Here is a 12,500-nt window from a genome sequence, read left to right on the forward strand (position 1 = left end):
ACCTCTTTTGATGTAAAGGGACAGTTTTGGTTGCTATGGACATTCTTCTCAGTTTCCAGGCAGAAAGAACCATTTTTATAATATAAAAACTACATGCAGGACACTGGGCAGACCACTAGGGACAAAGGGGATGTGAAATAATTACATACAGCAATGTGATCTGTAAGATTACATTATACTGTATGTAATGTGTGCGTTTCACACATTTGAATTTGGCGCCGTTCTCCCGTCCCCGCACGTCGCAACACTCGCAGGGAACGGAGATCGGCTCCGTGATAGATCGAGCGGAGGGCGAGCCACTCGCACTGCGGGGAGACAGCGCTGGATCCAGGGGATAAGGTGCCGAATCGCAAAAAGTGGTCTGGTCTTTGGTCAGCAAAATGGGCCGGGGCTTAAGTGGTTAAATAACCTTAAAAAAAAAAATATTAAATGCATTTTCTTTTATTATTAGTATTATTAATAATAAACAGCCAAACTCGTTAAAAAAAATACATTATTAATAATAAAAAAATTAAATACCCTAACACAAAATGTATTAAGGGGTAAAGTTAAGGGTTAATTATTGATTGATTAATAAAGTAATAACAATAATAAAAGAAGAAATAAACGCTAAATGAAAAAGCTGAAATACCTAGCAAATGATGCAACAAATAGTTTTCTCTATTGGCTAACTAAAAAAAAAAGCCAAAGCCCAAAAACGTTGCGTACATGTCACGGAAGAACGTGTGAAAACTGGTTTGAACTGCCCATGTTTGCGATGGGCTTACATTAAAAAGATGGTGGGGCATTTGCATAAAGGTGGGTCATGGAAAAATGGTGTTGCACCCCCCCCCCCCCCCCGGTCCATGTGGCGTGTTAACTACATACAGTTCTCATAGAATTCCATACTCCTCTCCGCAGAACACAAGCGAGGAGTCTTATTGATCACGTTAATGCATTATGAGGGGAATAGAGCACTCCGTCGCCTCTGTGAATTGCCCGGAGCTCTTAATAAATGACTAAGCGGGTAAATTGCCAGAACGGTTAATGGGAGCAATAGAAAAGCCGGAACCAGAAAGTGCGCACACATTACCATCGTCAGCACACCCATCAGACCGGAGGGAATCGGCTCCTGCTTGATTCTTTCTGCCACCAGCTCAATCAGCAACATCAGCATGTTGTAGATGCCCTCGTGGATCTCCGTGCCCCATTTGTGGACAGCGGTGGAGGTCAGCAACTGGAAGAGAAACAAAGTGACATCAGTCCGAGCGCAGAGCAAAAAAAAAAAAAAAAATCATGTATTATCTAAGATTACATTTGTCTTATTTAACCACTTAAGGACCGAGCCTATTTTTCAAACTTATTGTTTACAAGTTAAAATCTGTTTGTTTTTTTGCTAGAAAATTACTTGGAACCCCCATACATACATACCTATATATATATATATGATTTGATCCCAACAATACCAGGCCCTTTGATTCTGGTTTGAGGGGGAAACTCAAAAAAAAAGAAAAAAAAGAAAAAGGGGGGGGTGGGATGAGCGAGCCCACCTCCATGGATATAGACCAACTATGCCACATGCTTCAACATGAGAGGGTGGGGTGCTTTGGGGTGGGGGTGGGGGGGGCTGTTGGTGATAAGGGCTTCTTCGACAACCTGGCGGTGGTTGTTGGGGTCTGCGGGCGGGGCTTATCGGAATCTGGAAGCCCCCTTTGACAAGGTGCCCCCAGACCCTGCCCCCCCCCCCACCCTAGGTGAATGAGTAGGGTGTACATTGTACCCCTACCCATTCACCTGAAAAAAAAAAAGGCTCAAAAATAAAAAAACAGTACACAGGTCTTTGAGACAGTAATTTATTAAAGCAGCTCCGGCATCTCTTCTCCCTACTGTGACATCTTCATCCTCCATTTTTCTCCCTCCGTGGATGACTTCTTCCAGTTCTTCTCCCTCTGCTGATGTCTTCTTCCGCTGCTGGTTCTTTCCCTCCGATCTTCTCCCTACGCTCGCTCCAGCTGTAATGCTAGATCCGCCGTGTGCCATTACTTATATAGCCATGGGCCGTGGCCATCCGGTGAAGTCATCCAGAGGTCCCAACCCCTTGTGACGTCACCACCCATCATGCCACGGGTGGTGAGGTTCGCAAGAAGGTGGGGCCTACGGATGTCACTGGGTGGCCACACCCCATGGCTATACAAGTAATAGCACATGGCGGACCTAGCATTACAATGGGAAACAGTGTCGAGAGTTGCTTTACGAAATTACACAGGTTTTTTACCAGATCGTTTTTTATTTTTGACACTTTTTTTTTTTTGGTGAATGGGTAGGGGTACCCCATACTCATTCACATAGGTTGGGGGGGGGGAGATTCTGGGGGCCCCTTGTTAAAGGAGGCTTCCAGATTCCGATAAGCCCCGTGCCCACAGATCCCCACAACCACCACCCAGGGTTGTCAGGAAGAGGCCCTTGTCCCCACCCCCTTTTCTGACCCTGCCGGCTTGGATAAAGGTCTGGTATGATTTTGGGGAGACCCCCCCCAGATTTTTTGGCATGAGGATTCCCCCCTTAAAATCCATAACAGACCGAAGGGTCTGGTGTGGTCTTTGAGGGGGAACGCTAGAACATTTATCTTGCTATGGGGTTTCCCTTCAAGATCCTTAGAGCACAAGTCACATATCAAAGTCGGATCAGTTAAGATGATGATCCGAATTCAATGATATTCAATGGGCTGAAGTAGGATCAAACAAAATCGGACCATATTAGTGCAGGAACCTTTTTCCAAGTCGGACCGACCAGATAAGATGGCTCTCATAGGGAATCATTGATTTATACACGTCATGTGACAAGTGCTCACAAAGTCGGAGTGTATGTCGCATCAGTGAGAACCCGTCTTTAAAACCTGGAAGCTGATTGGTTTCCAGATTTTGGACTCTCCAGTTTTAGTAATTCCCACCCATTGCCACACTGCAACCTACAGTGATGGCTTGTCATCTTGTCAGTTGTGCATTAGTACAGTAATAACCTTTAGTTGTTGCCTTTTCTGCTCAGAAAAATAAAAAATAAAAAACTGCTTGCATTAAGACCTAGACAGGGTGAAAAATCTGTGTGCCAGTGACCCAGTGACGCGCTCACTAGTGACCCTTGGTGCCCGACACCTGTATGACCTTCAAAAGCCTTTCCTGCACAGCCTAGCATTCCTTTAGCAAGGTCTACATACCTGGGGGGGGGGGTTTACAGCTCAATCATGTGACTGATGGGCTGCCACAGTGGTCACATGATCAAGAGTCAGTACAGACAGAGCACCAGAGGACCCTAAAGATACACCACTTATATGCTGTTACCTTACAGCAGTAAGGTAAGGGGACACCCATAAAAAGACCACACAGGACCTCAGGGGATACCCACCACCATCAGCACTATTGTATTGAATTCCGTTTATCCACCACCAGTAGCACTGCTGCATCGAATTTCGTTTACAAGCAGTGGCACTTTATGCGATTTTGGATATAATCGCTACACTCTGCACTTTTTATATATGGACATTTGAGACTTTCTACCTTTATTTATACACTTATTTATTTTATATATATATTTATTTATATATATTGCTGTTTTTAAGTTTTATTTATCTGTGTTTTATGTGTCACATTATGAGATGAATATCACATTATACTCACTTTAGCACGTAGGTGCATCATCACTCAGAGCCCTCCTTTTACCATTTTGATTCTTATTAGCTTTTCGGAATATATGCATATCCTCAATCTATTTAATTTTGCACTTGATTGTATGTTATGCCAGGTTTATTATGCCTTTTAATTTCTTCTGATATTTATTGAGCTACGTCACTCGCGTTACTAGTGCAACTAATGTTATTGATTACCGATGGCCTCCCGCTTGGTAGCCTAGACATCTGTACAGCGCACCGCTATTCTTTTATCACAGTACGGACAGAGCTGTCTTTGATAGCTCAGTGCTATGTCATGTGCCACACACTCACCCCATAGATGCATCGAGGGGCATTCAATTCCAACCTCTTTACAAGCCACACATGTATCTGTGACCAGAAAGCATTTAAAAGGAGGGCCTGAACGCAAAAAGTGAAGATTTTCTATGGTATAAGGAACACCTAAAAACATGTCTACCTTTTGGTGTTGAATCCCTCTTAAAAAAAATAAAAAAAATAAAATAAAATAAAAAGTTGCAGCACTTCCTGGTATGCGAGTGTGCCTTGGTACCCCTCTTCTGTATTCTCATAGCATGCATCTGCAGTGTCACCTAAGGTCATCTCCAGATTTGATGATTGCACCACTGTACTGCTCACTGTTCTCCTTTCTGGAGAGAAAGCTACACCTGAGGACTTGAAGTGGAAGTATCTCCCTGCTCCATTCCTTCTCTGGAGCTGTGCTTCATCCGCTTCTATCGATACCCCACCAGTTATCAGGTCACCAGTCAGAGGGGCAGACCTGACACGAGGAAGCAAAGCCCTGCTCCCCTACGAAAATGGCCACCTCCACAGAGAGACGTGGCATGGTAAGTTAGTATAAGGTAAAAGATTAGCAGCAGAGAGACCACTGGCAATACTAATGACTAGTACTTTGCCCTCTGCTTGCCATGTTTGTTGCAAAAATTCCATCGTACATGTCGTCTTTAATAAGGTAACATTCAAAGGATTCCATTCTGTATGTGTCCCAGCGAACAAGTCACAGATCCAAGTCTATATCATGTATGCTGTACATCTGCCAACACGTGCTATTCTCACACAGATAATAATCTGCTCTTCTCATATCCTTCCTAATTACAAGTTACAAAAGTTACTAAGTGAATGAAAACTATTAGTTCTGATTCTGGGTAAATTACTCAGACCAGGTGACTGTAATAATAAAGACACGCTACCAACAGTAGACTATTGAAAAAGTCAGGCGGCAAGATAAATACTGGGTACCGTTCTATATTATCTTACTGTACAGATACAATTGAGCATTATATGTGTGTCTTGTATAGACGCGGATTATCCAATATACTGTGTGCCATACACTCACCGGCTGCTTTATTAGGTACACATGTTCAATTGCTTCGTAACACAAACTGCTAATCAGCCAATCACATGGCAGGAACTCAATGCATTTAGGGATCTAGACGTGGTGAAGACTACTTGCTGAAGTTCAAACCGAACATCAGAATGGGGAAGAAAGGGGATTTAAGTGATTTTGAACGTGGCATGGTTGTTGGTGGCAGACGGGCTGGTCTGAGTATTTCTGGGATTTTCACACACAACCATCTCTCGGGTTTTAGAGAATGGTACGAAAAAGAGAAAATATCCAGTGAGCCGCAGTTGTGTGAAGGAAAATGGCTTATTGTCAGAGGAGAATGGACAGACTGGTTCCAGATGATAGAAAGGCAACAGTAGCTCAAATAACCACTCGTTACACCCAAGGTATGCAGAATACCATCTCTAAACACATCCAACCTTGAAGCAGATGGGCTACAGAAGACCACACCGGGTGCCACTCCTGTCAGTTAAGAACAGGAAACTGAGGCTACAATGGGCACAGGATCACCAAAATTGGACAAACGAAGATTGGAAAAACGTTGCCTGGTCTGAGGAGTCTGGATTTCCACTGCAACATTCAGATGGTGGGGCAGAATTTGGTGTAAACAACATGAAAGCATGGATCCGCCTTGTATCACCGGGTCAGGCTGGTGGTGGGGGTGTAATGGTGTGGGGGGGATATTTTCTTGGCAAACTTTGGGCCCCTTAGTACCAATTGAGCATGGTTCAAACACCATGGCCTACCTGAGTATTGTTGCTGACCATGTCCATCCCTTTATGATTACAGTGTCCCCCATCTTCTGATGGCTCCTTCCAGCAGGATAATGCACCATGTCACAAAGCTCCAATCATCTCACCACTGGACTATGAGGTCCCTGTCCTCCAATGGCCTCCACACTCACCACATCTCATCCAATAGAGCTCCACACTCTCCAGATCTCATCCAATAGAGCTCCACACTCACCACATCTCATCCAATAGAGCTCCACACTCACCACATCTCATCCAATAGAGCTCCACACTCACCACATCTCATCCAATAGAGCTCCACACTCACCACATCTCATCCAATAGAGCTCCACACTCACCACATCTCATCCAATAGAGCTCCACACTCACCACATCTCATCCAATAGAGCTCCACACTCACCACATCTCATCCAATAGAGCTCCACACTCACCACATCTCATCCAATAGAGCTCCACACTCACCACATCTCATCCAATAGAGCTCCACACTCACCACATCTCATCCAATAGAGCTCCACACTCACCACATCTCATCCAATAGAGCTCCACACTCACCACATCTCATCCAATATAGAGCTCCACACTCACCACATCTCATCCAATATAGAGCTCCACACTCACCACATCTCATCCAATAGAGCTCCACACTCACCACATCTCATCCAATAGAGCTCCACACTCACCACATCTCATCCAATAGAGCTCCACACTCACCACATCTCATCCAATAGAGCTCCACACTCACCACATCTCATCCAATAGAGCTCCACACTCACCACATCTCATCCAATAGAGCTCCACACTCACCACATCTCATCCAATAGAGCTCCACACTCACCACATCTCATCCAATAGAGCTCCACACTCACCACATCTCATCCAATAGAGCTCCACACTCACCACATCTCATCCAATAGAGCTCCACACTCACCACATCTCATCCAATAGAGCTCCACACTCACCACATCTCATCCAATAGAGAACCTTTGAGATGTGATGGAAAAGGAGATTGGCATCATGGATGTGCAGCCAACAAATCTACAGCAACTGCGTAATGTTATCATCTGAGGAATGTTTCCAACATCTTGTTGAATCCATGCCACCAAGAATGAAGGCAAAAGGGGGGTCCAACCCGGTACTAGCAAGTTGGACCTAATAAAGTGGGTGGTGAGGGTGTCCTCATCCTTAGTTTTACGGATGTCTGGACTTCTAGGCGTAAAGGAAAGGATATTCAGGAAATGATTCACAATCCATCTGAACTTTGCTAGTATATTTGGCTGTCCATACTCCAGATACATGGAACAGATTGACAATAGGACATGGACACGTTCCCAGCCCTTTTTGTTTGAAATACGGAGGCTGAAGATCTTTTGATTGTTGCGACCTTCTATTTGGATGACGGATGACCATTGAGGGCTCTTTGACAATTGCTGTATACCCTTTATTTTATGAGTTTATTTTATACACCGCACTTTAAAGGTTATTATTCGATTAACTGAAACAATAAATCAGCGAGCTAATCAATTATGAAAATAAATGTTAGTTGCAGCCCTAATTAAAATGCGTTGAGTTTACATGTGGAAGGTATTGGATCGAAATCATTTAAACCCTTAACTCAATATCCTGTTTTGCGTTTAGGCTTTTAATGAATGTTCTAATAAAATTAATTTTTTTTTGTTATATTCCTCTAAAAGAATTTGGCTACTACCACTTGCATTCCATATTCAAGGCGTGATCACAACCACACCACCACCAAACACTCCCCTTATCGTGTCAAACAACCCACAAGGACACAAAACCACACCCCTTACTGACACAAAACCACACCCCTATCATACCAAACAATCAACACCACCAAACTACGTCCTTATGTCAAACAATCAACAAGAAAACCAAACCACATCGGTGTCATGTGAAACAACCCAAAAAAAGAAAAGAAAGAAGGACACTAAACCACGACCCTATCATGTCAAACAACCATCAACAATATACAACACTACACCCCTATCATGTCAAACAACCAAGAACACCAAACTAAACCCCTACTGATACAAAATGCCAACCATACAATCACATGTCCCAACATATTATTAAAAGTAAACCACGCCCCTAGCACGCCAACAGCCTACTATGACAGCAAACCCACACCATTATGCCAAGCAACCAAAAAGACACCAAACCACAATCCCCATCTTGTCAAATACACCAGGATACCAAATAACCCATATTGTATCAAACAATCCACAAGATCATCAAACATCACTCCTTAAGCCCCATACACACTATAAGTTTTTCTGCTGAGTTTTTCCATCAGATTTACCAAAACCATATAATATGAGGTCAAACCTTAGGAGTTTCAATTTGTATGCAATCAGGCAGGCCCTTCTACTACATGGTTTTGGTAAACCCGAAGGAAAAACTCAGCAGAAAAAACTGATAGTGTGTATGGGGCTTCACTGGCACCAAACCGCCCCCCCCCCCCCCCCCCTACCATGTCAAATAACCCAAACGGAACAACAACCAACACCACTTTGACACCAAAACACTCCTATTATGTCACACAACAAGGACACCACACCAAACATCACTGATGCCAAACCACCACCCCTACCATGTCTACCAACCCAGAGGGACATCGTACCACAAATATTGCACAGCTTCCTAACACCAAACCACACCCTTATTATGTCAAGCAAGGTCAGCAAACCACACAGTTTACCGACACCAAGTCACACCCCTATTACGTCAAACAACCAACCAACAAGGACACCAAAACACATCTTCATTCCAAAAAACCTACAAGGTCATCCAATCACACCCTTAACCACTTGCCGACCAGCGCACGACGATGTACGTCGACAGAATGGCACGGGCAGGCAAATGGGCGTACATGTACGTCCCTTTAAGTTTGCCGCCCTGCCATCGGGACCCCCGTGAGTCCGGTCGCGGGACCCGTGGACTCGATCGCCGCGGGCATACCCGCGATCGTTTCACGGAGCGGCCAAATGAAGAAATGCCGTTGTAAACAGCATTTCTTCATTCTGCCTAGCAACTAGTGACGCTGATCTCTGCTCTATGTGATTGGAGCAGAGATCAGTGTTCACTAAATGAAAGCCCGACCCCCCCACAGTTAGTACCACACCCCTAGGAACACTTAACCCCTACACTGCCACCCACTGGTTAACCCCTTCACTGCCAGTGTCATTTACACAGGAATCACTGCATTTGTATAGCAGTGATTACTGTATAAATGACAATGGTCCCAAAAATGTGTCAAAAATGTCCGATGGGTCCCCCACAATATCGCAGTCACAATAAAAATCGCTGATCGCCGCCATTACTAGTAAAAAAAAAATAATAAAAAATTATTAATAAAAATGCTATAAAACTATCCCTATTTTGTAAACGCTATAACTTTTGCGCAAACCAATCAATAATCGCTTATTGCGATTTTTTTTTTACCAAAAATATGTAGAAGAATACGTATCGGCCTAAACTGAGGGAAAAAAATGTTTTTTTTTATATTTTTGGGGGATATTTATTATAACAAAAAGTAAAAAATAATGCGTTTTTTTCAAAATTGTCGCTCTATTTTTGTTTATAGCGCAAAAAATAAAAACCGCAGGGGTGATCAAATACCACCAAAAGAAAGCTCTATTTGTGGGAAAAAAAGGACGTCAATTTTGTTTGGGAGCCACGTCGCACGACCGCGCAATTGTCAGTTAAAGCGAGGCAGTGCCGAATCGCAAAAAGTGGTCTGGTCTTTGACCAGCAAATTGGTCCGGTCTGAAAGTGGTTAATTATACCAAACCATTCCCCTATCAAATTACCCACAAGGATAAATCACTTATGTCAAATCTACAAGGTTATCAAGCTACACCCCTTGACACAACCCCCCCCACCACCACCACCATAGCAAACAACCTGCAAGGATACCAAACCACATGCCCATAATGTTGAACAAGTACAAGTCACACTGCTGTTACGTGAAGAAGCTCAATAGGACACCAACACCACAATCACTATCACATCAAACAACCCATAAACATTCTATCAAACAACACACAAGAACATCAAACTGCAGCCTTTACTGACACCAAACCACGTCCTTGTGTCAACCTACAAGGTCATTAAATTACACCCCTGTTTGACTGTACCATGTCAAACAATCTACAAGGACACCAAGCTACGCGCCCCCCATCATGTCAAGCAAAAACAAGCCATACCCCTACAGTGTCAAGAACCCCAAAAAAGACACCAAACCCCATATTCTATTCAAGCAAAAAACAAGGACATCAAGCCACCTTATTGACACCATTTCACACCCTTCTAACAACCAAAAGGACGTCAAATCACATATGTAACCACTTGGCGAGCGCTCACAATGTACTGTAGACGGCACCTCGCTGCCTACTTAAGGGATTAGTGTACATGCACGCACGCGCCCTGCCTGGCACCCCTTGTGATTGTACACAGTGGGAGCTTGTGAGCAAGTCCTGCCCGGCTTGGGGGTTCCCCTGAAAATCCATACCAGACCAAAGGGCCTGGTATCCCCCCCCCCCCCAGGGGTAAATTCATGTCGGCTTTTTTTCACATTGTGCATGGAGTTCTCCGTAAAGATTCCTACCAGAAACAGTGCCTGGTATTAACGGGGATCAAAGTCGGGATTCCCTGTTCGTTGAAGTCCGACCCATGTCGGACTTCAAGTCGCAGGGCAAAGTCGGATCCAAAGCGGTACGGTTGTTGCGTCGTACCAGTGTGAACCCGGCCTTATACACACACACTAATTTCAAGCAAACAGATCACAGGTGAGGACGGTTACCTTCAACAGCCATTCAAACCTCTTTGTGTCAACTTGTGTGCATGTTCTCAGCCATAATCACCAGGGTATATAAACTTTTGATCAGGATCAGTTGGGTTGTTTCGGTTGTGATTACGATTTAAAAATAGTAAACGCAGTTGATTGATAATAAATGGCTTCAGCCAAACACTGACCATGAGTGAAAAATGTTTTTGTGTTATTCATATTCTCTGACAAATGGTGAAGAAATCAAATTCTGCCAGGGTATGTAAACTTATGAGCACAACTATACCTTAGAACTAAGTCCTCCAGCGGCGCCTACACACCGCTGAGGCGGCTGACATCTTCCCCGGAGTTTCTTCCGGGTTCGCGGGCTCCGGCACTGTGAGTAGCCAGAGCTGCGTCAACGTCACTACCACACATGTGTGTTGGGAGGCGCCGTTCAAGGCATAGGGTTCTGGAGACACGGCACAGATGGCCGTTCCTTCAGAGAGCATGGGCCGGTGATTTCACTGGCATACATGTGCAGTAAATATCTCCGGCACATGTTTAGGAGATATTTACACTACCTATAGGTAAGCCTTATTATAGGCTTACCTATAAATAAAATTTTGTAGTAGAGTTTATTTTCTCTTTAACATAGCGCAGTGCCGAATGGAAAAAACTGGCCTGGTCACGAAAAGGAGTAAAAATCTTTCGGAGCTGAAGTGGATAATATCCAACAATCCACAAGAAAACCAAACCACAGCCAACAAGGACACCAGACCACATTCTTATGTCAGACAACCCACAAAGACAAAAAAAAACAAAAAAACACACAACACACTTACCAACACCAAATGACATCGCTTTTATGTCAAAACCACAAAAGAAACCCCTCCATCTCCCCACTGATGACAGACAACAAAACCTCCCTGAATTCCGATAACCAAAATGACACTGTGTGTCCCCTCCTGCCTCTGTCCCCGACCACGTCAACCATAACGGCCCCATATTACACCCCTAAGTCACCCCCAACAACCACAAAGACAATTTACCTTTTTAAAAGCTTCTGGCATACATCGGTCCACAAACCTTTTACAGTTTTCATCGGAATCTGAAAGACCTGAGAGAAGAAAAAAGGGGACGTTATGAAGTGGATCCATTCTGTTTTCACAGAGTATTATATTAAAATAGAAAGCAGTATTAAAATTTTCAACTTTTGGCAACAAAATAGTTGGAATCACAGCCTAGTGGTGTCATCTTCTGGCTGGCAGTGCCAATCTGAGGACTGTGGCAAATATAAACAGTTTCAACATTTGCATGGTCCAAAAACAAAGCTATTCCTGAAGACGTCCATTTGTTACGACAAAACATGTTGGGCGGGGCTTCAGGAGACATCACATTCTGGGCTGTGGAGCGCTTCCAGGTTTACAAGCAGCTATACCATATGCATATTGAAGTGCATTCATTTATTAAGCATGAATGCATTTATTGTTGTACCATATTGTTGAATTTTTCAAGCACTGAGCAGTTCTTAATCTTTTTGAGATTTGTTGTTTACAAGTTTATTTTTTTTTTGCTAGAAAATTATTTAGAAACCCCAAACATTAAATATATATTTTTTTCTAACAACCTAGACCATAGGTGGCAAACACAAGGCCCGCGGGCCAAATCTGGCCCGCCAGGCCACATCACTCGCCGCCCTCCCTACGCAGCGCACCCCTCACTGGCCGCCCTCCCTACGCAGCGCACCCCTCACTCGCCGCCCTCCCTACGCAGCGCACCCCTCACTCGCCGCCCTCCCTACGCAGCGCACCCCTCACTCCCCGCCCTCCCTACGCAGCGCACCCCTCACTCCCCGCCCTCCCTACGCAGCGCACCCCTCACTCCCCGCCCTCCCTACATAGCGCACCCCTCACTCCCCGTCCTCCCTACATA

At 44.3% G+C, this 12,500-nt stretch overlaps 1 protein-coding gene across 1 annotated transcript in view; it reads right to left on the reverse strand.

Annotated features, from left to right (window-relative positions):
• USP24 (ubiquitin specific peptidase 24) overlaps positions 1-12,500 on the reverse strand; it is a gene marked incomplete in the record, with an annotated part of 216,339 nt that overhangs the window by 135,313 nt on the left and 68,526 nt on the right. The window contains 2 exon segments of the mRNA XM_077450643.1: positions 1,073-1,216; positions 11,618-11,685. Coding sequence (XP_077306769.1) covers positions 1,073-1,216; positions 11,618-11,685 — 212 coding nt within the window.

This window comes from Lithobates pipiens, unplaced genomic scaffold (genome assembly GCF_037356315.1).
Source record: "Lithobates pipiens isolate NorthernLeopardFrog02 unplaced genomic scaffold, aLitPip1_a1.2 Scaffold_23, whole genome shotgun sequence".
NCBI lineage: Eukaryota > Metazoa > Chordata > Amphibia > Anura > Ranidae > Lithobates > Lithobates pipiens.